This window comes from Pseudopipra pipra, chromosome 16 (assembly GCF_036250125.1).
Source record: "Pseudopipra pipra isolate bDixPip1 chromosome 16, bDixPip1.hap1, whole genome shotgun sequence".
NCBI classification, from domain to species: domain Eukaryota; kingdom Metazoa; phylum Chordata; class Aves; order Passeriformes; family Pipridae; genus Pseudopipra; species Pseudopipra pipra.
Genome location: NC_087564.1, coordinates 8,645,835 through 8,670,513, shown reverse-complemented (window position 1 = coordinate 8,670,513; position 24,679 = coordinate 8,645,835). Strand labels below are relative to the sequence as shown.

At 45.7% G+C, this 24,679-nt stretch overlaps 2 protein-coding genes across 2 annotated transcripts; both read left to right on the top strand.

Moving 5' to 3' along the window:
• Positions 1 to 198: 198 nt before the first annotated feature.
• Positions 199 to 3,512, top strand: COQ7 (coenzyme Q7, hydroxylase). The gene is made up of 6 exons (XM_064672942.1): positions 199 to 342; positions 464 to 654; positions 1,050 to 1,164; positions 1,299 to 1,438; positions 2,308 to 2,376; positions 2,939 to 3,512. The coding sequence occupies exons 1-6, from the start codon at positions 270 to 272 to the stop codon at positions 3,014 to 3,016; spliced, it is 666 nt and encodes a 221-aa protein (XP_064529012.1). The 5' UTR covers positions 199 to 269; the 3' UTR covers positions 3,017 to 3,512.
• Positions 3,513 to 16,304: 12,792 nt separating this feature from the next.
• Positions 16,305 to 23,525, top strand: ITPRIPL2 (ITPRIP like 2). Its single transcript, XM_064673573.1, has 2 exons — positions 16,305 to 16,359; positions 17,798 to 23,525. Exons 1-2 carry the CDS (start codon positions 16,305 to 16,307, stop codon positions 19,837 to 19,839), a joined length of 2,097 nt encoding a protein of 698 aa, XP_064529643.1. The 3' UTR covers positions 19,840 to 23,525.
• The last annotated feature ends 1,154 nt before the right edge of the window (positions 23,526 to 24,679 follow it).

Here is a 24,679-nt window from a genome sequence, read left to right as displayed (position 1 = left end):
TCCAAGGTGTGATGTTTTACAGCAGGTTGCGGTGGCTGCGGGCGGGGCGGGCCCCCGCCCTCAGCGCTCCACCCGCGGTTCCCGCCTCGACCGCCGGCGGCGGGAATGGTGAGCCCCGCCCCGTTTCCACGGCAACCGGGAGACGCCGGCTCTGACTGACAGCTGGGCTGCCCAATGCGGCGGCTCGGGGGAGCCAATCGGAGTCGTGATAGGGCGGGAGGCCGGCGCGCGGTGATGACGTCACGGAGGAGCCGCCGTGGATCAGCGCGATGGCGGCGGTGGCCGCGATCCCTGCAGGGCGGCTCTCGCTGGGGCGGCGCCGGTGCCTCCGCTGCGGGCCCGGTACGGGCCCTGCCCTGTGCTCCTTGCCTGTCCCCCGCACCGCCGCCCGGCCCCGCGGGGGGCAGCGCCTCGGCTGGGGCTGGGCATAGCGGAGCTCGTGTCACCTTTGTCTCTCCGACAGGTCCGCGGCCTGTGCCCGCCGGCGGGGCCGCTCCCAGACCGTGCAGCACGCAGGCGGCTCCGCAGGGCATCAACAAGCCCGTCATAGACCGCATCATCCGCGTAGACCACGCGGGGGAGTACGGGGCCAACCGCATTTACGCGGGGCAAATGGCCGTGCTGGGCAGGTCGAGCGTGGGACCGGTCATCCAGGTCAGTGGGCCTGGGGGCGAGCGCTGTGTTAATTTGCGTCTAATTAACAGCGCCAAATGAAGGTGAAAGGTCATCGCTTTCGTGGCAAGTTTGTTGTACATCTTTTTCTAAGCATGTCCAAACGGGTGTGTTTGTAAAGAGGGGTGGGATTACTTGCTAAGGAAGTTACCAGTACTACAGATGCTGTAGTGTTGTCCTATTTTCCCAAATGTTTTTATGTTGCCTTTTTGTTACTATCCTCGTCTGCCCTTCTTTATTTTTTCTCTGTGATGTTATAGTGTTACTTCAGCTGTCACAGTGTGGTTTTGTTTCGTTTTTCTTTGCGTTTATTACTTTTATTGGAAACGTTTAACTTCTGTGACTTTGTACTTCACTGTGATCTGGCTCTTTTGCAGCAAATGTGGAATCAAGAAAAAGTCCACCTGAAAAAGTTCAATGAGCTCATGGTTGCATACAGAGTTCGACCTACTGTTTTATTGCCTTTCTGGAATGTAGCAGGTTTTGTTTTAGGTGGGTTTGTATTATTGTTGTTGTTGTTATTGTTGTTTCGTTGTTGTTGTCATTTTATGAAGTCTACAAATGTGCAGATTATTTGTGTTGCTTCAGATTTCATTGTGTTCGTATGTTTGGCACCACAACCACAGGGGCTGGAAGTGCTTTACTGGGAAAGAAGGGTGCCATGGCTTGCACAGTGGCAGTGGAAGAGAGTATATCAGACCACTACAACAACCAGATCCGAACTCTGGTGGAAGAAGATCCAGAAAAGTACAAAGAACTATTGCAGGTATTTAACTGACTTAAAAAGTAGCTTAACAAACTCATTGAATCACCTGATGCAACTTTAGTCTTTTAAAAATGACATGCTCATAGAATCTACAGTAGCTCTCTTTGTGTCTGTCACTTAGAATGCTGAAGTCAGCAGAAACTTTTAAGATAAAAGGATTTTTTTTTTTCCTTCAGCAGCACTAAATTGATCAAGTACCAAAATTAAAATATATGTTGGGTTATCTTCAGCATACTTTCAGTAACTCAGCATTTCCCTTTTGAGTGGGAGAATTGTGCTTTAATTTTGATTAATTTTAATTGAAAGGAAGGGTTTGAAGGGGAAACAAAAGGCAGAAATGTGATTGCACAGTAGCTTTGTTGCCCTGCTCTGAACGCATTCAGGTACCTTCACATCCTCCTTAAACTGCAGGGCCCAGAGCTGCACACAGTGCCTTTTGGTCCCAGTTGAAAAACTCAAAAAGAAAAAAGAGTTCTTTAGAATAGACAAAATCCCAGTTGACCTTCAGGGAAACATCCCTACTGATTGGCAAGAAAGAGACCTTAATTTCCTTATTCAGATTGTCAGAATAATGTATGTGTGCGTGTGAAACTAATCAGTGTTACAAGTTTACTGTGACTATAGGTTTTTTTGAAACAGTGAAAAAGATAGTGATATATTAAACAGCACCTTGGCCTTAAAGACTTTCTTTGGAGAATACTGTAAAGAATTCCCTTCTTTCTGAATTAGAGATTCAGATCTTTGAGAAGTTTCTTGAGAGACCTCAGCTTGCTGTGGTGCATGCAGTGGTCAATGGCAGATAGTTTTGTGTACCAGCTGCCTTGATTTGTCTGCAAAGTAGACTTGCTAATTACCTGCTATTTTTAAAGGTAATAAAGCAATTTCGGGATGATGAACAGGAGCACCATGACATTGGGATAGAGCATGATGCAGAAGCAGTAAGTAAAATGTTGTTCTTTCCCAAAGATCCATAGAAGAAAGCCCTGCAATATTACAGCTTTCATTTTTCTGGAGGACAACCAAATCTGGTGGAACTCATGTCAAGTGTTGAAGTGACTGTGTTTTCCCCAGAGGTTTGCTCTGCAAAATTTTAAATTTTATTGTAATTTAAGTTTAGATTAGATATTTTTGAAGATAAGGCTAATAAGTGCTACCCATACAGCTGGGAACTTGAGGCATCATCTTGGTAGATGGTCACAACCCTGTTAGGAACTGGGAAATACTGAACTGAATTCTGTGCTCCCTGGAATAACAGATGAGAAGCGTGTGGCTTCTCTCCTTATTTTTCTCCTGACTTACATTTGTGGAGAAATAGAATTATCCTGCAAAGCTGATAGATTTTAGTTTAGTTTTCTCTATGGTCAATTCGACTACAGATGCAGGTGGGATTTTTTTGTGTGTGTGTTTTTTGTTTTTATACGATGCTTACTATTCCTTATCACATTTTGGTTCAAGCAAAACACTTCAGGAGATGTATTTAATCTTTTATTCTTTTTACAGACACCAGCTTATTCTGTTTTGAAGACAGCCATACAACTTGGATGCAAAGCTGCAATATTTTTATCAGAAAGAATTTAGTGATGTTTTCCAGAATGGTTGTGGCAATAAACTGGGACACAAGTGCATGGAAATTGTGGAAGAGTAAGAGCTCTTATATTCAGCCTTTTAAAATTTTCTGCACTAAGCACTTGATTCAGTCATCCTTTGTCACATTGAGCACCCATTTAAAAAGTATCTGTGTTAAAGTCAGTTGGTCTAAATGTGAACAAAGGTGGCAGAGTTGGGTCTGTATGAACCAAACCTCCCTATTCAGAGACTGTTCACAAGGTGGCAGCAAAATATGTGTATATATGCAATATGTGTGTATGTATACACACATAAAAATTATAAATACATTCTCTGTTGCCTTGAAATTTATGTGTACTTGAAATAAGCTGGAGCTCATCAGCTAATTTTAAAATGGTTAATACTGATGAAGTAGATTATTTTTGATTTCTGTTTTCAGAGTAAGTGAACTACTGGCAAGTATTTATTTTCAATCTGTCTTGAATAAAGATTGGTATTATAAGACCAATTTTACTTAAAGACTTCTTTGTGTTTTGGGGTGAGTTGTTTTTCAGGTGCAGTTCTAAATTCTTTCAGTAGAATTTTATTTCCTTTTTTTTTTTTTTTTTTTTTTTTTTTTTTTTTTTTTGTTGTTGTGGTGGGATTCTGTTGTTGTTGTTGTTGTTGTTTGGTATTTTCTTGGGTTTGTTTGGTTTGGGATTTTTTGACCCAAATGTGTGTGTAAAAGAACTGATTCCTGACACAAAGCAGGTGGAGAGAGCAACTTGGACCACCTATGGAACTGCATTTAATACTCTGTTAGAGCTTTCAAGCTTACCTTACTTTGCTTCAGACAGCATTTAATCCAGGCATGTCTGGGTCTACCTTTTTAGTAGCTCTGTTAATGTTTGTAGGTGCTGATTGGTGTGTAATTTGACATGAAAGGCTTCTTAAAGAGGATTATTTAGCCTTTTTTTTTTGTGAAGGAGCTTAGACTGAAAGTTAAATCTTAATGCAGAGAAACTCCTATTCTGTGTGATTTATTATGACTGGCACTTTGACCATTTAAAAATATTTTCTGTCCAACTGTTTCAAGTGTTACCTGGTTAAACTCAAAATACTGATGTTATTTACATTGTAGCAAAGTAGCATTTGGTTCTCTTACCTATGACTGGTTTGCACACCCACTGGAGTAACTTGAGGAACTGGAAGCTAAATCAGGGACTGCATAATCAGAAGAGAACTCTAAGGGATTCTCATTTTATTTGCCTCAACCCCAGACAGTTGTGAACCACATGTGTGAAAACTCAAGTTTGCTAAAGGTATGTCCTGTTAGACTAATGCAATATCTTCCCTAACTTAACCAATTCACTGAACAAAAGTTACATCTAGCAGATTTCTTGCCTTAATTTCTCTAAAGCATTCAATATGCATGTGGAAAATTCCTAGGTAATTTGGAGGAGAGAGGAATTGGCACAAAAGAATGGCTAATTTCAAGTGGCCAGAGGGGTAAAAAGTGGTATTGGAAGCCTGTGCAGTGCAGTTGTGTAAGTCATCACCTTTAATAATTGAGGAAAAGAAGGAAAAAGGATTGCTTGATGAATTGTAAAGTCTTTAATACCAGGGGCAGCATGGGACAGCATCTTTTGTAAGTCCATTATTATAGCTGGGAGGGGGGAGGGAAGAGCAGAGTATATTTTGACTCAAAGCCACAATTTGCACACCCATAAATACAATGGTCCTGTGACAGAAACTTGAAACAGAGCCAGACAGTTCCTGGTCTTTTAGTCATTGCATCAGGATTGAAAGCTGGACATGGCATCTGTGGGGCTTTCCTAGAGAGGTGGTTCTCAGCTGAAGCCTCCAAGGCTGTGGTCACAGAGGTTTCCCGAAGATGTCTGCAGTGGTGTTCAGCAGTGGTGGGACTGGCTGCCAACAGAAGTGCTCATGTGATTGTCCAAGACGTGGGAGGCCTCCGAGACCATCACACACTGCTCACTTGGGGTAACATTTAAGAGACAAATCTCATGTTTAATGTATTTCTTTTGGTCAAAGGGAGGTTGCTGTGTGAGATCAGTGTGTTTGGTCATATCTGCTGTAACTCTGAAAGTGCTCATAGCGAGTTCTTTGTCCTCAGCAGCTGAACACATCCTGCACATTTGATTAGGATGGCAAACAGTAACACTGTTTCTAGCTGTGAGCATAAAATGTGAATTGGGAGAATAACTTTGCTTTATACTCCAGAGCAGGATTTGGTCCTTCTTTACTGGAGCAGCAGATTTCTGCCCATCCATTATAATGTGCGTGGGCTGTTCCTCTGCCACTTCCAATGGCTATGCATTTCCCTGTTCACTGGCAGTTTACTCTTTTTTGTTGTTGTTGTTTTACACAGAAAATGGAGTTGGTTTTCATTTTTCTCAGGAAAAAGAGACTTTGTTTAAAAACCTGTTTTGGCTTTTAAAAGACTGAAAAAAATAGTAGGAGGTTACAAAACGACTAGAGATGCTCAGTACTGTACAGAATGATTATACAGCTGCTGCAAGGCTGTAGTTACTTTTTTGATGTTATTTTGAGGCAGAACTAAGCTAACTAATAACTTAGTCATCCCAGCAGGGGTTAATGGCAGGCACAGGCCAAAGTATATAACTTATACAAGTCTGTTATCATAGTGATTCTCAATGAACTCTGGTCATGTTGACAGAGGAAAGGGAGCCTGGATCAGACAGAAGGGCTGTGAAATGCTGCGTTTTCAAAACAGGGGGTGGGGAAGATTGACAGGGTCTTCACTTGTGTGTGCCTTGTTTCTTGGCTTTAGGGAAGACATAATTTCAAATGGTGTGCTAGTAATTTTTTGTCACTAGCTTTGAAGTTGTGGCATGTCACTTGCATTGAATTCTGCACATACTTTTTTAGCCTGGGAAGCTTAAAGGAATAAGGTAAAAATATTGGCCAGTTTAAAGGAGGAATGTATGTGGTAAGGGAGGAGATTGTTTAAAGATACCATTTTTCTATTTGTTACTTCAGTTTTCCCAGGATGTCTGAGTTGAAAAATCTGAATGGATTTAGGACAGTGGCAGTTGTCCTTCGGGTGTTTTTGAGAAGTACCACGTTGTGCTAGAGTTTTGCAGAGCAGAACCCAAAGCTGAGCAGAGCAGAGGTGGTACCTCTGTGTCCAGCAATACAGCTTATGGCAGCAGCAGTGTTTCATTGTGTTAAGATGCAGAATAATACCCCCCCTTTAGAAAGTCGGGGTTTGGTGCTGAATGTCTTTGTTTCACTAACTCTGGCCATGGCACTGCCTGCTCTTAGCTGGATGTACATGATGTTCTGATGGAAGCACAGGAATCACACAGTGTTATGTGGAAAGGAACTCTAGAGGTCATCTAGTCCAACCTCCTGCTGGAGGCAGGACTGTGGCCAGCACTAAAGAGGGTCAGCCATGACTATTTCTAGCCAGGTGATGAAAACCTCCAAGGACAGAAATTCCACAGCCTCTATGGGCAGCCTGTTCTGGTCCTGCATTACCCTACCAGTGATGCTTTTTTCCTGGTATCTATCCTAAAGCTTGCAAGACTGTCGCTGCTCCTGCTGCTGCTTGTTATGTCATATGACACCATGAAGAAGAGTTTGCCTCTACTATCTTGGTAAATAGTTTTTGAGTAGTTTTATACAACTATTAGATCCCTCAGATCTTACCTTCCCAGAGTACTGGGCTGCCTGGGTCAGAGCAGAGGCAGCAGTGGGTGAGGGGGATTTGAGTTTTTTTTGCAGTGCATTTTGAAGGCAAGTTCTGCCAGCCTTTTTTTAGCAGGCTGTCAAGAGTTTCTCCCAAGCTTGGGGTTTGAGGGCAGCTATATAATCAGAGGCTGCTATCTGTGTATGCAAATGCATAAAACATTAAGTGGAGTGAAAAGCATTTGCTTATAGGAGCAGACAGACATGCAGTGTCAAGGCAGATGACTCAGTCCTGTTGATCTTTTTTGCTATCTCTGGATTAAAGTAAGCTTCCTCTTTAAACAGTACCCTATGTCTAATTTAAAACTGTCCCACCTTGCTGATGATAGATTGTTTCCTCCCTCCTGTGGGGCAGAGACCTGCTTCAGAGGTGGCACCCAGCTCCTGAGGAAGGGGAACACGCACACGTTGCTTCCCAGGACTGATGCCCAAATGACAAAACACAGAGGAGCCTTTGCTCTCTGGATGTGTTGTCCTAAGTTCCCCATGCCAATGGCTGTGGATCCCAAGGCAGGTGAAGCAGAGTCCCACTCTCAGGAGTGACAGTCTCTCCTCTGCTAGCCTGAAGCATTCCCATGAGGAAGGGACTTTGCTTTAGGGCTGGCTTAAGAGAAGGCCAAGTCTACTACAGATAAAAGTTTCTGCTCAACTCTCAGCCCAACAGCAATGGGGATAATTGGATGCTCCATGTTAAACTTGTTGGAGGCTTTAGTGACTTGCCTGTGGTCACTTATCAAGTCTGTGGCCAAAATACACTGGAAATACAGTTTAAGAGGAGCTGAATCTTCCTTCTGTCTGTATTACTGTACTAACCATACAGCACTCCTTGTATGTGAAAATGTGCTTTCAAGTGGGTTTTCTGTTCAGCAAAAGAACAGAAGCAGGACTTAAAATCACTGGTGAGATTATTCTGCAAGGGTGGCTTAATGGCTTGATTCCAGCCCTGGCCTGGAAAGCTAACTGCTAGTGACGGGTGAGGAGCTGTCTTCCACATCTCATCTTGTCAGCTCTCATTGTTCTGACTTTGGCAGGAAAAATGCTGTTTACTTGAAGATTTTGAAGGTGGTTGAAAGAAGACTTTGAAAGTGGTTGAAATGTGTTTGTTTGGTTTTTTTTTTTAAATTAACAGCTGTCTGCTTTTCAATTCCTCCCACCCAAATATTACAGCAATACTTGCTAATGAGAAATAATTATATCTCAATTTTAAGTGATACAAGTGCTATTGTTTACACAAAATGTGAGAGTCTTGTAAGACATGGGGCATATGTTCAGAGGGATAACACATGAGAAATCAGTCCTCTCTTCTTGGGAGAAGAGCCTTGCAAAGGAAGATGACAGATACACGTGTTTATATACAGACTCTGGAGCTGGCTGTGTTTGCTTATCATTTGTCATAAATGCAGAGTCTTGCAGCACAGAGCACTAGTTCAGCATAAGCTGGAACATATGGTCCTCTCCAGCAGATGGGATATGAATCCTGATGCTCACTGGATGTTTCAGGCTGGTGACCAGCAAGAGGATTTATCCTGGTAAGCTGGTATGGGTATTCTTGAAGCTTTCCCATGGATTGTTGCTCCATATGGGATTTTTGCATGGATAAGGCAGGAGAAGTATGGCCTGGTTTTCAGCTTGCATCACTGGCAATTCATAACTGCTGAAGCAGCCACCTGGACCCACCTGATGTATTGCTTGGATATGGTGTTGCAAACTTCTGGGATAAAAATGTTTACATGAAGCTACTGCTTTGAAGTGCCCTGAGGAGTGACCTAATAGTTCATTATTTCTTTCCTACTGACTCATCATTCTGTATAGCTTTGGTATTCAAACAGAAGTAATTCACCAGTACCAGTGGTGAAAGCCCTGTGTCTTGTTTTCAGTGACTTTCCTATTAACAAAAAAATGCATGGTTATATTTTTTCCTTCTTTTTTTCCCTACATTTGCCCAAATACATATGGTACTGCTACAGCCTTTGCTGTGATGTGTTGTGATACACCCTCCATCTGTCTTCTAATACTGAGTACTTGTTCCAGGGTGACCTGTAGTAAGTTAGGAATAATCAGCAGAACTCTAAAACACTTGTCTTTTGATTTACTAAAAAAAACCCCAAAAACCTAATCCCAAACATTTCACTTATGACATCTTATAAGTCACAGCAAAGAGCAACCAACAGAACAAATTACATGACCTGCATGTGTTATGAAAACAGCATAAAACCAAGAGAAGTTTAGAGAAGATTTCCTAGAGAATATTTATCCACATTTTAAAAACAGTGATAAATTTTCCTGTATCTGGCAATTATTGTTTCACACTCTGCTCTTACTCAGTGTTCACCCTCTTCATCTTAGGCAACACTTACTCATTCCTGAGTTCTCCCACATACCAAGATATTAATCTGCTTCTCATACAAACAGTCAGTGATCTGAAGTTGCTACAACACACCAGCATGGACTTGATTCAGTAGCTGGTTTTGTGTGCTTTCCTTTTTGTTTGTTTGTTGTTAGGGAGAAAGAATCCCAAGTGGATCAAAGTCCATGCGGTCTCTGGAGCTGCACCCATGCCCCGACTTCTTGCCCCTGTGTTTAGACTTGCATGCTATGAAGTTTCAGAAGTCATAGCCATTACCCATCTGTATTTGCCTTAAATCAAGCAACTTCTTAAATGGATTTATGTGTTTCATTTTTCTTTGCTTTGTTGGACTTAAGTTGGTTCTGATTTTTCTGTGGGTTTTGCTTTCCTTGGCATCTAAAGTAATTTTATAAGGTGTTGCTGATTTGAATCATTTGGTCACTGGCAAGTCCAGCTGTGCCCCTTACCTGGCAGTTCTCTGCTTCAGGGCACTACAGGCAGACACAAACTCGGCTCCAAAGGTAACAAATTACAAGTGCAAGTATTGCTGTGACAATCAATTTTGGTTATCGATGGGTCAGTGAAAGTATCTATGCAAATACACATCAGTGTGTGCTTCTTTATTTATACTATATAGATCTGTTGACCCAAGGAGTGGGCATGTGCCTTTTACTCAGAGACTGTTCCCAGAGATAAGAGCTGCTAGAGCCCTGTTGTGATCACCAGCTCTGAGCTGCATTCTGGGGTGGAGTTGACTGTGCCTGGGTAGGTGACAGGGGCACAGGTGGTGGCTGGAACAGGGCTGTAGTTGGAGCCATTTACATGTAGGAGAGCTGCTGAGACCCCTGTACTGGCCACATCTTCAGGTCTTCTGGGTGCTCTCCACTGGCTCTGCCAGGATGCAGAGAGCACACAGGTATATTTATGTCTATCCTAGACTTGAAGTCTTCCAGCCCTTCTTGGTGAGCTGGTGACGAAGGGTGTGTTTACACTGCTGAGCACATGAGCTGGGGTTCCCTGAAGCAGAGGGGAGGTGGTTTGGGTTTCATGGTGTCCCAGTGACCTGCAGCATGACTGGAGGCCAGGAGAGGACAACCTGTCTGCCTTTGAGCTTCCCCATACTGGCCACTATCTTCAGGTGGTTTTTGACCTGGATGGCTTGCCATCTGCTGATGGATGAAGATGGGCACTAAAACTTAAGTTACCTGTGTTTCTACTCCCCCCTCTTTCTTTGATCAGTCTAAATGGACTTGTTGTAAAGGGACTTGTTGGCTGACTGTTTGGGAGATACCTGTTCTTTGTGATAGCCATCTGTTTGTGGAGCTAAATCAGTGCTGTAGGGCATGAGAAGCTGTATACACAGCACAAACCAGAAATGACAGAGGGTACTGGAGGCAAATGGTGTCAAGAAAGCCACTGGTTCAAAATTGCTTACACAAAGTATTTGGTGAACAAGTTCAAGTAAGATGAATGGATAAATGTCCAAAAGTGAATGGTTCATTAAAATGAGGGAAATAAAACCAATGAAGCATTCAATCAACGTGAGTAATTCACTGTTCTCTGATATATTTAGGAGTGATATTTAAAATATGTTTTTTATGCTTATAATCATAAACCTGACAAAAAAATTGATCTAGAAAGAGGGTTTATTATTTATTCCAGAGCCAAAGACTGGTGCTGAGATTGTGTGAACTGAAATCTCTTAGTGAATTCAGATGCAACCCTTAGTATTTCATGCTTCTTAAATGTCTAAAAATCTTCCCATAGAGATGAGCTGTTAAAGCTCCCCTCAGATAAGATCCCAGAAAAGCGAGGAGAACAAGGTATGGAAATTTCAAGTGTGCAACTTCCAGTATCAAAGTGCTTTCGGAGAGAGCTTGAAATTCATGCAGCCTGAGGCAGCTCTCCCCAAGCCTCTGTCATCTGTCACACTGTGGCAGGAGGCAGAGCAGAGAGAGGGAGGGGAATAGCACATTAATATGAGGACAAAGCTGTGTCATTTAAAGAATTACAATCTGAGCAGAAGCTTGGTTTTGGGTGGGTAACAGTTCTTTATTTTTCAACTCATGCTCTTCATTCCTTGCTCACCATGGTTATCCCTTTCCTCTGCTTCCACAGGATCAGCAAATTATTGTGGAGGTGGCTGGGACATCTCTGCTCTGTGGTACCACATCCCCAGTCCCTGAAGGGGGATGCTGCAATGGGTGCAAGTTTCACTTTAACACTGTATGTGTCTTGTACTGCTCCATGCTTTCTCTAAGATTTATGTCCTCCTTTAGTTACGAGCATATTCTTTTCCATTCAGAGAGGACCCAGACATAAAGATCCCAGAGGCACTGGTGACCCTTCTGCTAAGGAAGGGGCTGGTTCTGGGCATTGCAAGGTGAGCCCAGTGCTAATGAGATGTTTGTAGAAGCCCCCAGTGAGGGATCCACTCCCTTGCACTAGTAGGACTTCAGCCTGGTCGTGGATGTATCTGTTCCCACCAATGCTGAGATAGGGAAAAGTGAACCTTTTACATTCGTTGTTCTCTTCCCCATTTGCAGGTACCACTTTAGAGATGGCAAAGGGAACAGGAGACAACATGTTCTGAAAGTAAAGTAAGAAATAACATGCAGCTGTGAACTAGCTTGTTGTAAAGGCAATTTGGGCTTGACCCCAGTTTCCCTTAGGGAAGCCTGTGCCATTCCTGTTGTTTCAGTGAGTTTGCTTTGTGTTTGTACCTATGTGAGATGAGGGCAACACGTATTTTACAGTTCCAGGGAGCAAATGTGATGCCTTCTGTATTGTAATTTTAAAAAATAGATTTAAATTGAATTAGGTAGAATATGAAAGATGCTCCCACCTCTGATCAAGTGGTTGGCACTGTGGTAATAAGGAAACCTATGACACCAGATGTAAAAATAGCTGTCATTTAATGAGCTCATCTGAATGGCCTTGAACAAAGATGGGAGTATGCTGCACTTGCTCTCTTGCTAATGAAGTAATTGTGTTGCTTTGCATTGATCTGTGGAAAGTTTTATCTTAGTTAAAAGGGTACAGCCTGAGAAATTGGTGTTGAGGGATGCTGGGAAGAGATCAAGATGAGCCATCCTGGTGGGATTTCAGGCTCCACCACTGTGATGCTCAACGCCTCACAGGGCAGCCCAGCAGGTAAAGAATTTCCTTTGAAGCAGGAAGATTACATGACTGATTTTTAAGCGTGATTTAAACTGCAGGTGCAGACATCTCCTATACCAGGCACTGTGCTGCAAGGTTTTCTTTTACACCAGTGATGAGCAGTGCCTGCAGTATCCCCCCAGCATCTTTGCACCCAAATCAGGTGGGCCAGAGCAGTGCAGAGGACACTGCCCTGCATGGGCTAACGTTGCTGGGATGACCCTTTGTGATGGAGATGCTCCCAGCTGGGGATTGCTGCCAGGCTCCATGTGTGGGTGTGAGGTGAAACCTTGGAACCTCCCTGAGCCCAAGGACCTCTGCTACTGTCCCTCTGGGAATGCAAGGGTGAGAAACTCTGCTGGCTTGGGTCCTTTGATCAGTTTTAGGTTGCTTTTCCTTCCTTTTAAGCCATTAGCTTTTTCCTTCTCTGTCCTTGACAGGATGTGGTAAGGGTCTAGGACAAGGCTTCCTAGAGCTACCACTACCCTCCAGCCTGGCAGACCGGGTGCTGTGAGCCAGAGCATCAGCTTTTCCCACTGTAATTGCCAAGTGCTGATAAGCTGGTTTCCCTGGACAGATCCTCCCTCACTCAGGTTTCCTCCTACACTGTATTTTCCCTCCTTTTCCCTGGGTGGGTGATCCAGCCCAGGCTCATCAGGAGGAGTGTCAGCTGAGCCAGGATCATCTCATTATGTGAGGCTGTAAGCTGATAACAGAGCTCATTCCCTGTTGTGCCCTTACCTTTGATTCTGCAGGGTGTATCTCAATGCTTTGTGCCTAAGCTTCCTCTTTGCAGCTCGCTGCTGCAGGTTGTTTGTCAGGCACAAAACCCCTTCTCTAATTTCATGGCAAGCTTAGGGGTACAGAAGTCCAAAGCTGAAAGGCAGGGAGGCCAGGCAGGTTCACGGCTGGGACCCAGTAATGAGAGTCACTGGAGGGGAGGGGGCAGCTGCTGCCATTCTGCTGCTCTTTAGAAACCATCAGACACTGCCACAGCACTGCTGAAACCAGCAGGGAGCTGTGGGACAAGCCCGATGTCTCTAACTCTATTATGAAAAACAGAAATGGCAAAACAACCCCAAACTGGTATAAGGAAACTGTTACAATCCTCATGTAAATTACTCTCCTTTAATCAGCACATTAGGGCTCAGCTATGTGATCACTTTTTATTAGTTTAGCAAGTTATAGTGCAAATACAAATTTCAGTTACTTACCATTAATTAAGCTAAACTATTGCAGTCAGTAATTAAATTTACATTTAATTAGATTGGTATTAAACTGTTTTTTATTAAATTGGTTTAGCACAAGCATGTGCAAGGTTTGGCTCTATCTGATGCTTTTTAAGCCTGGGGATTCCCTGTTGGGGGTTCTCAGACCCACATGTTCTGCTGAGCCCTGGGGGTGGTGGGGGAAGGGAAGGGTTGAGCAGGCTCCTGCATGGGGAAGGTGACACACTGGGGCCTTGTCACCAGCACAGTGTGATCACCTCCTCTGCTGCCCTAGGAGAGCTGCCAGGGCTTGTTAGCTGGAGTATTTAGATACAGCACTGGAAGCTATACCTCAGCATGACTGTTGTCATTCAAATGTGGATCACATCAAATACTGAACTTAAAGTGCCTTTGCAAGACTTATGGTCTTGACCTGGAGAGTTGTCATGTTTCCATTTTCAGTGTAAAAAACATTCACAGTTACTGCTGATCCCCTTTCCATATGATGGTTGTATACTTGCATTCTTCTTGCTGAAAGATGTTTCCTTTCTCTGATGCTGTAGTTGGATTTCTTCACAACATGAGCCACTTCAGCTTTCTGGAGGACATGGGATGGCAGTCTGCCATGGTCACAGCTTGTCAGACAGAACTCAGCATCCCAACTGACACTGATGTACATAGGCTGGTGTGTTTTTTTCTTGTTTCATTGCTTAGCTGGAAACATATAGACATGGCTTCCTGAATGCTGGAGTAATAGGTAAGTATAAATGCCCTGCTCACACAAGTTTTTATGCAAAAAAGTAGTCCTTGAGGCTTTTCAAATGATATGGGACGAGCTGGAAATGAACCAGCTGATGCTGGTACTGATCACCAGCACAGAGCCAGGGTATTTCTGTTTGTGATAAGGACAAGCTTGGGCAAGAGGTTGTTGTATGAGTTACTCAGGAAGCCATCCTTCTACAGCAAGGAAATCCTGTATTGGGCTCTATGTGATTTGTAGCAGCCTGCTTGCAGGCTCTCAGATTAAGAAGTGCTACACCCTGCTGATAGCTAGCGAGCAAACAGACTGGCAGAGGTGGCAAGAACATCCCACTTATTAAACAGAAAATGTTTTAAGAGGGAATGTGCACTAACACCCCTACCCCCAAAACTCCTCCATGTCCTTGCATGTGCTTTGGAGGTTTGGCTCTCCTCAGTCCTGGATTGCTGAGTCTCCTCATCTGTTAGTGGTAGCAAGAACACCCTTGCCTGTTCTCCCATCCCCTGCTGCTGTGACTGGCAGAGATTCATTAGTCCACAATAAAAGATGGATTCATGTCTGCCTGATGCTGTTGGTTTGCATGGTAGTTAATAGTATCCCATAAAACCTGGAGTGGCAGTCAGACGAATGGCAGGCGAAGAATGTTTATTATGATCATGGCATCTCCCTGGCAGGACCACCCAGTGGGCTGGGGGAGAGATGTGCTGGCAACTTTGCTTTCAGAGGAAATAATTAAAAGAGTAATGACTGGAGCATGAAGTTGAGTGACAGATGTTGTATTTTTTTGTAATCAATTATTCTACTTTTCTGCTATAGTCCATTTAATAGAGCACTATAAGAAGTTGGAGGTATAACCCGCTTGCTGTAGAAGAGCAGCTGTACATCACTGGTGCTGGAAGGGATCCCCACATATTTCCTCCTGCACCTGCAATAGACCACGTGCAGCTTTGGTTCACCTGGGATAGCTGGGAGACAGTCTAAGGCTTGTGTCTCAGGTAGATTGTGGAAACACCAGACAAATGTCATCACCTGTCTGTGTCTTGTGTCTTTCTGCCACTTTTTTCTACCTACTTGGATGATGCAGACTGTTCTGCCTACATCTGACAGTGTCTGGCATACTGTAGCATGAACAGATCAGTCACACAGATGTGACTGATGAAATACTGCCAGCTGTGGGGAAACTTTAATGGATGCTCTAACCCAGTGATTCCTTTTGCCTCTGCAAATCTGCCCCAGAGCTATCATGCAGATCATATATACTGGGATATCTATTTTTAGCTCAGGCTTGTTTGAGAATAACATTATTCCTTATTTAGTGAACAGGATATCCTGGATATGGGACGTTCTGAAGCGAGTGTTTAGATAACATCGATTTAAACAATGGGTGATTTAAACAATAGTAGTAAAAATTGATGTTATGAATTCTCTCTGGTCATGATTTTGAGGTCAGGGTTATTAGTGTACAACCTATTATTTTTCCTGAGTATGCAATTGCTATTAAAAACTTCATAAAGCTGAGCACCTCTGTGATGTCTCCCACCTCTGATGTACTGAGCATTTTGACCAGAGACCCACCCTGTGCTCAGGGAGACATGAAGCAGCCAAGCCTCAGAAAATAGGCTGTTGGCCACCTTTTATCAGCCTCAGGTTCTACAGCTCTCATCTTGCATCTGGCTGAGGAGGTGGGAAAGGACCCACTGGTAATTTAAACAGCAGTAGTAAAAATCAGTGTTGTGGATTCATTCTGGTTGATTTTAAGGTCGTGGTTATTTGTGTACAACCCATCACTCTGCAGCCTAAGAGAGCCCACCTCAGCAGCATCTGGGCACGTAGGAGCCTGTGCTGAGCTGGTGTTTGCACTGGCAGGCCTGGTGTGACTGGTCACACACTTTTGGCCAGCTGGCCCTGGGGCCTGCCCCACTGTCTGGGGTGACATCTGCATTTCCTCCCACCCATGGGGCCCACAGCTAGCTGGGAAGCTGCAGCATTCCCCTGTACACAGGTCCCACAGGGATAACTGCTGTGCTGCTCAGCTCTAGGTCACCCTGTGGGCAGGCACAAAGGGCTGTGCCAGCTCCTGCATGTGTAGCTGTCTGTCTCCTGAGCGTGGCCATGCAGCTAATCAAATCAACCCTGCGTGAAAAGAGAGTGCAGGCTGTCTTCAAAAGTCAGTGTGCCTGTAGCAAGGCCTGAAGGCATGTGGAATATGCTGGGCTTGAGGGTGTAAAAAAGCACAGGCTAGTAAAAATTGAATGCATGGGCCAAGGGTTCAGAGTTCAACAGTATTTTCAGTTGAAACATCTCGAAGGATTGGTTTAATACCAGCACAGCTGTGGATTTTTTAAACAGTTTGGGGGTTTGGGGGTGCAGAACAAAGTGAAGTGAGGGGTCACAGGCAATAAGCAGCACAATGAATGTTTTTGTTCCCTTATTTGGCTTTGTGAAGAAATATAGGAAAACATAAAACAAGGAGTGGGGAAGAAAGACGCTTTTCACTTCCTGTTTTTTTTTTTTCCCCTAAGATATGACTGTTGAGGAATGACATTTCTGAGTAGTGAGGCTGTGGACTCAGCTGCCTGCAGCTGTCAGAAAACAGGCTTTTGGTTGTGGGGCATGGAATACTGTACTGGCTGAGATGTTTATAAAATTGCCTACAGTTTCTTACCTTTACATCTGCTTTATTTTTAATTTAAAAAAATCCTCAAACTCCTGATTGTAAGTCCAAGCGTCAGAGTTGGAGTGGTTAGGACATCTCTTTGTATTTCTCAAGTGTACTCTTGACTCTCACCCTAGTTTTGTTGCCTGTGAATTAATTTGGGTTGCTTGACCTTGATTACCCAGTTTGACTTCGCGTGCAGCATCTTGGCTGTAAAACACAAGCTACTTTTGGTGAAGTATGATTTTTATGTACTTGAAGTCATATTTTGTGTCATATAAAGACAAATTGCATAACCAAACATTTGTACAGCCTTTCTCTCGATTCTCTGACTGGTCCTTTGTTACAGCATTTTCAGCTTATTGGGTTCAGTCTCTTGTGTTCAAGCACTGCTTCTTCACCTTCGTAGGGCCACTTACTGCCAGTGTGCAGATGCAGCAAGTTTCAGTAATGCAGTAAGAACATGACCACCTGAAATTAAACCACAGAATGCTTACACAGATGGTTCTTAAACTTCAGCAAACAGCTTCAAAACTCAGTAAATGTTTATTAACCAAGCAGAAGTTGAGGATGATGATCCTGTCCCCATCAACATTTGAGACTTTTACATACTTCCAGAAAAATATGTGTTTTAAAATGATCTCAAGTATCTGTGCAGATATATCCCAAGGCTATTTCTTCCCTTTTAGTTTGTTAATATCTGAATATTTGGGCACAAGGTAAAAAACTCAGGGCTTTTGAATGTTTCTGACTGCAAGCAACTGTTAGTAAGGCAGCAGCCCATCCACACCCTGGTGCACTGGCACTAATGGCTTTGCTGTCCCTTTGGCACCGAACCCCCTCAGGCAGAATTGGGAACCGGAGAGCCTCCCCTGCAGCGGGACGGGCATGTAACACTTTTTATTTGAGGAAAAACGTGCAACGTGGAGCCCGTGACACGGCACCGCAGCGCGGGCAGCAGCGCTCCCCGCCACCCGCCGTGACCCAGTGCGGGGGTACAGAAGACACAGGACACACCAGGACACCCCGCAGCGCCGTGTGGCGGTGAGGGGGGCACGGAACCGCGTGCCCGGTGCTCCCGGAGCGGCTCTCGCTCCGCTTTCGGGGCAGCCGGGGCTCGGCGGGCCCGGAGCGGCTCCCCCGGCGCGGCGGCGAGAAGGCGGGAAACGGGCACCTCGCGGGCGGCCCCCGCCGCTCCCCGCCCCGGGCCGGCCCCCGTCGGACAACGCCCCCGGCCCTCGGGCCGCCGCCCGCGGCATTTCCTCTGAGCTCAGCCGGCGGCTGACGCGGGGCCGCGTCCGTCGGAAGAGGAAGCCCGGCAGCGGCGCGGCGGCCGGGGCAGGCAGGGGCGCGGCGGGGCCGGGGGCAGCAGCGGCGCGGCCCGCGCTGGGGGCGGCCGGGGCGGCGGAGGAGGAGGGGGCCGGCGGGGGCGGGCGCTCCCCGCCTGCGCGGCCGGGCGGCGGCTCCCCCCGCGGCCCGAGCCCCCGCCGCGCCCTGCCCGCCTCCCCCCTCAGCGTGCGCGGCTTCTGGCCGCTGCTCACCGCGCTCTGCACCGCGCTCCTCTGCCTCTACCAGGCGTTGCGCGGCGGCGCGGCCGGCGAGGGCGCGGGGGACGCGGCGGGGCCGGAGGAGGTGGCGGGGTCCGGGGTGCCGCTGCTGAAGGGCTCGGCGCTGCTGCTCCTGGGCTGCCTGCTCGCCCGGTGCTGCGGCGCGGCGGGCGGCGGCCCCCGGCGCGGCGGGGCGCGGTGGGCGGCGGGGGCGCGGCGCGGGGCCCTGGAGCGGTTCCACGAGCGGCAGCTGCGGGTGTCCCCGCACGTGCTGGGGCACAGCAAGGCGCACGTCGGGCGAGTGGTGGCCGAGCTGGTCCGCGCCGCCAAGGCGCAGGGGCTGCAGCCCGGCCCGCTCGCCCTCAGCCTGCGCGGGGACTTCGTGCGCATCGGCAGCGCCTACGAGCAGCACAAGGTGCGCAGCCCCGACTGCTTCGACATCCTGGTGCCCCTGCGGCTGCCGCCGCACCTGGAGCCGCAGCCGCGCTGCGCCCCCGGGTTGGGGCCGCGCGGCGCCTTCGTGTGCGGCCTGCGGGCGAGGGACGGCTGGTCACGGCGCTGCCGGCCCTTCGCCGAGGGCTTCTGCGTGGAGCTGCAGGGCCGCAGCCACCTCTCCTCGGGGCTGGTGCTGCGCTGGTTCCAGGGCCACCTGCAGCGCTGCCTGGGCGCCGTGCGGTACCGGCTGCAGGAGCGCTGCCGCATCAGCCTCTCGGCCTGCCCCGGGCACCCACCCACGCTGCACATCCTGCCCTGCTCCGACTACGTCTGCTGCCACATCTCCATGGCCGTGCGCCTCATCCCGGCCATCCCTCTCGGCGACGCCCTCTACCTCACAGCCCTGCCGCCCCAGAGCCCCCCGGGCCCCCCGGCCCCCGAGGCTCTCTGGGGCCTCAACGCCTCGCGGCAGGAGCAGCGTCTGCTGGGCTGGCTGAAGGAACAGGCCCCGGCCTCCTCCTGCCACCTCAAGTGCCTGCAGATCCTCAAGGGCCTGCGGGACCTCCGCGGGCAGGGCCTGGAGGAGCCCTTCTGCTCCCAGTGGGGCCGAGTGCTCTCCTCCTACGTCCTGAAGACGGCCCTCTTCTCTGTGCTGCTGCAGGGGCCCTTGGAGGCCTGGGATGAGCGGTTCCTGGTGGAGCGGCTGGAGGACCTGGTGCTGTACCTCCGGGACTGCCTGCGCAAGCAGGTGCTGATGGATTTCTTCCTGGGCAACACCAGCATCCCCGAGGCTGTGGCGCTGCCCCGATTCCTCAAGGAAGCCACCCCTGTGAACTTGCTGGCTGCCTTCGACGGGCCCACGCTGGACCTTGTGGCCTTCCAGCTGATCAGCACCTGGATCCAGGCCCCACACATCATCAGGATGTACAGCAATCCCCGGTACTTGCGGCCAGTGCCCAGCCCGTGCCGGCACATCGCTGAGGCCAAGCAGGAGCCGCTGGCAGAGTGAGCCGGTGTCACCCGTGGACCCTTCCAGGGCAACGCACAATCGCAGCCCACTGGTCCTTCAAGAGCCTGAGGAAGGTGGGACCTGATTAAATGTGGTCCTGTGGATTTGTCCCTGACCTGAGAAAACTTGGAATCCAGAGACCAAGACTGAAATTGTGATTCTTGTTGTTCAGTCTCATTGGTTGTACGTGGGAAAATTGTGACATTTCTGGGGAAGTGCCTTAGTGGAGAAGTCTTGTGTTCAGTTGACTTGTTTGCAAACTAACAGGCTCAAACTGATATTTTTAGAAAGCCACTTTAACTTTTTGTCTTAGTGGCAAAATTGACCATTTTTTTTGAGATTTGCCTTTTATGACAGAAAATCCATTTGGGATTTAAAAATCCTGGAAGTGCAAACAACCCCCCTTCAACATACCAAGATGCTCTTAAAATACAATGAGCACTGGAGCATGGGTGTGGATCACAGCTAGAAATGCTCAATGCCATGCTTTAAATTTCCTGTGTAGTAGAGCACATCGTGCTGAATAGAAATGTAACACATTAGTGTAAAATTGAGGGAAGAAATGAAGCCTCTCTGATAACAGTATGAAGAATCTAGTTGCACATTGCTGTGTTCAAGTGAAGGTTGTAACAAAGGATTAAAATAGAGATAAAAGGAAACAAATAGCACTTTATTTTCACAAAGGCCTTATTTTTAGGGTAATTGGCTGCACTAAATATTGCTATGGAGGAGGCATTAGTATTTTCTTAAAGGAGTGGTATTTGAATCATCCTAAGGAAAGCCTTTGAAAGAAATACTCTGAGGTTCATTTGTGGGTTCTAGTTGAGTTTTATTGTTTGTTCCTGTATTCAAGTATTATTTTCTTAGAATTTGCTTTACCTCAAGGACCCACAACAAAACTAAGAAATTCTGTATTATTTTTTGGAACAAATCTGAAAGCAGTCCAAGTCTCAGTGCCAAAGCTGACTGCTGCACCCTCCTGCTCCCTGGTAGGAGTTTGGTGGGATTTTTGGATGACTGCCTAACCAGTTTTCTGATTGTGTCAGTGTTTGAACCAAATAACCTGATGGGATTTTTTAGTGCTATGCCATAGCAAATCATTATTTTATTATGGGAGGAGGAAGCAAAATATTTCAGGGTACTTCAAAATTATTTAGTACTAATTCGTGGTACAATGGCAGTCTTAGGCTACGGATTGTGGTGTCCTTTAAGTATAAACATCAGGCAGATGTTTCTACTTCTTGCCTGGTTATGTCCCAGTTCTGGAATAACCTGTTGAGCTGTAATGCAGCCAGCTTTGCAAATATCCTTGGCTCCCAGTGCAGGTACCTGCTGTATGGGAACCTGATGTGCCAGGGTGTCAGCAAAGTCAGAATTTCAAATCCTTGCTTTATTTGGTCACCTGCTCAAGTATTTGATGTATTAAGGGCCAAAATGTGTTGCTGAATTGCTGGTGTCTAGGAGTGTGTGCCTTATTACTCATTACTGTGTCCTAGGTAAGCACTCTGAAATGAATTATGAAGGACCAAGTGTAACTTCTGGGAAGCTTTAGGATAACTTGAACTTACTAATCTGCTCCTGCTCTCCCTGATGTACCACTGCGACTTATTCACAGTTCTGTACATCAGAGCACAAAACAAACATTTTCAAAATCTATGAAGCTTTATAAAAATCTATTTTTCTAAATGGAAGCACTCCCTAGGCATGTGTTTGCCTACTTCTGTCTATTTTTTTAACTGCTCTTGCAGTCTTATTTTCAGGTAATTATAGCCTTAGGTCACACCCGCAAGCTGGGTTATTTTTGTATTTGAAGCACTGTGCTTCCCTCTACAAATACAGATAGTGTATTTATAGGTAGTATTGATCAAATGTTCTTTGCACATGGTATTTAAGACTAAGTCAGCTACCTTGGTATTTCCGGGGTTTTTTTGGTAGCAGACCATGATATGTTCTATTTTTCCAGACTTGTGTTAGTTGGTATTTAAAATAAGATGCAGTTCTGCAATCAAAGCCATTGAATCTTTTGCCCAAAGAAGAACCAGGTTATTGTGGCTGCCTGAACTCATGACATAAAAACCCTTTGGCTGTTAATTCTGGCATCATGACCACTTCAATCAGCTGTCTGTCAGTTTACATCACTGCATCCCTGTTTCTCTCTGAAAAGGTAGATGCACATTTTTGTAGTATTGCCACAATACAGGAAAATCTGAAATAGATTTGGGAAGGACTTTCTCACTAAAATGTAATAAGGCCAGGAAAAAAAGTTTGCATTGGAAAATGCATGACAGAGATGGTGGAGAATGTAAATAGTTTAGAAAATGAAAGTTGGGCTGAGGGGTGAGTGAGGATGATGGTAAACTCTCAGTGAAGACATGCTGCAAACAAGCCAAAGGACATGGGGTAAAATTGGAGGAGAGCTATTGAAAGCAAGCAGATTTGGAGTGTAGGGAAAAGAGATTTAAATGGGGTTTGCTTTTGACAGTATTTCCAAGGCAGTTGAATCAGGATGAAAAGTGAGGCAAACCCTCAGTTTATTAGCCATGCAGGCAGATCTTCAGTGTGAGTTTTTGCTCAGAAAGACATTTTTGAGTTTGTGATGGGTGGTGATGGGAGAAAAATGCATATGTTTGCTTTCACCTTAGGCTTGGGTGAGCTTCTTTGAAGAGAGAGGGCATCCTGCCATAAGGGAATGCGTGTGCAGGTGGTGAGAGGTCTGAGAAAATCTCTTAGATTGGATTAACTTGCGTCTCAGTTGTACAATTGAGATATTAAATGTATTTTTCTTGTCCGCTATAAAGCGTGCATTCATGAATACGATTGACAAAAGGAGCTGATAAAAGCTGGGTTCTGTTCCAGTATTCATCTTACTCCACAGCAGATTGACAGCACTGGTACCTGCAGGGTGCTGGAGCTGTCAGACAGCCTTATCTGCAAGGAGGTGTAAAGAGAACTTGACCCATAGGAGTAATCCTGTGAGCCTTTTGCCTTCTTCCTCCTCTCCCAGCCCATGGATACTGCACACAGAACGAGGTTGTGAATACCTGTTTGTTAAGGTTGTAGCTGTTATAATGTACCATAGATTCGGTGTGGTTCCCTCTGTGTGTGTAAACTGAAACACAAACACAGAAGAAAGAGCATGTTATTTACCCCTAATGTGGGTTCTTGGTTCTCTTACCTGCAATCTAATTTTGCAAAGACTGTGCAAATGAAGTTGATTTTATTGAACATTTATTGGGAAGAGGAGTCCCACCTGAAAGAGAACAAGTTTAGTTACAGTACCAAAATTCATATATGTGATTTCATTTTGTATTGAAAAATGCTTTGTATTTCTCAAAGGCATTATTATACTTTATCTGACCAAATATCTTGCAAACATTCCTCTTGATTTTGAATCTCTGCAGAGTAATGTAAATTTTAAGTGTCTGTTTGTAATGGACATTCTTGGTACAACTATTTTTTGCTGGTTAATCATAAGACCAAAGATTAAACTGAAGTGTTCAGCTGCTATTGTTTTGGTTTATTTTAAAGTGTTTATAGGCTCAAAGTGTCAGCCCATTTTAGTGAAACATTTATAAATTCATTTCCTATTTAATGCCAAAATACATTTGCACTTTTATTGTTTCCATAAAAAGTCGGTGGTTTTGTTTGAATACTTCACTATAGTAATAAACAGCTGTGTTAAAGCACCTATGCCTCAAGATTTAAATTCCTTGTTATCTTTTTTTCAGTAAAAGATACCTGCAGCCACAGAACTATGATTGGCAGGTTGGTGTGCTCTTTGGGAGGAGACTACTAAAGTGGCAAAACCATGGGAAAGCAGGAAGTCCACACCTTGGGAGTTGTGCAGAGGGACATGGGAGGAGAGCCAGAAGAGAGGAGAGCACGGCTGGCAGCATTGGTGGTGTTACTGACTTGTGAAATGCAGCACGTTGGGGTTTGGGGTTGTCCTGCTCAGAGGTTAAGGAGGATTCAGTCCTTGTTTCTCTGGCACCACTTTTAGGTTGCTGCAAATATGCTTTTTCTGGTGCTTAATAAAAAGCTAGGACTCGGTTTCATGGTATCTGTGTGATCTCTTCAGCGTGGCACGTACAGACACATCTCTGTTCCAAGCTGTGTAGGTCGTGCTTTATTAAATATGAGAAAAGTCCTTCTGGAGCCAGCAGGAGTTTTGGTGATGGGCCAGCAAGTTACCTGCCCTTTGTTAGTCTTTGGTAAGATGCTAGAACTGTACACTTAGAGCTTGTGCTGATGTTCCCTATTAAAGAATGAAATAACAGCAAGACCCTGAGCTTTTTAATCATTGAGTCAAAGCAGGCTGAAAATAACTATTGCCAGGTCTTTGTGTACCTGCCTTTGCCTCCCAGGGAGTAGCTTCTGTGAGAGGGGCAGCAGGTGCTGGCACAGTGCTGAGGCAGCCCAGCACTTCCCGCTGGCAGAGACTGGAAAAATGTCATTCCTTTAGTGTCAACGCTCAGACACCCAAGTCAGCGTGGTGGAAATGTATTTAGAACATTACCTCTAATAACATTATCTCTTATTAATGGCTTCCTTTAAAAGCAATAACCATCCTCTGGTCTCCATTCATTCCTTGCTCTGAAGTATTTCTCTGTTTGAAGCCTGAGTTTCTATTCAGCAGAAAATCATTAAAGGAAACATGGGCCTTTCCTTTCATGATAAATCTGTTAACAAAAAATTAACTGGCCTAAGGACTTGCATGCTTGATGTTTAAAGAAAAGCCTGTTTGCATCCAACTCTTTGGATAAATTGTTTAAAATCTTTCCATCCCTGTGCAAATACATCCCTTGTAATGCAGCCAAGGTCAGTAGTGAATTGCTGATTA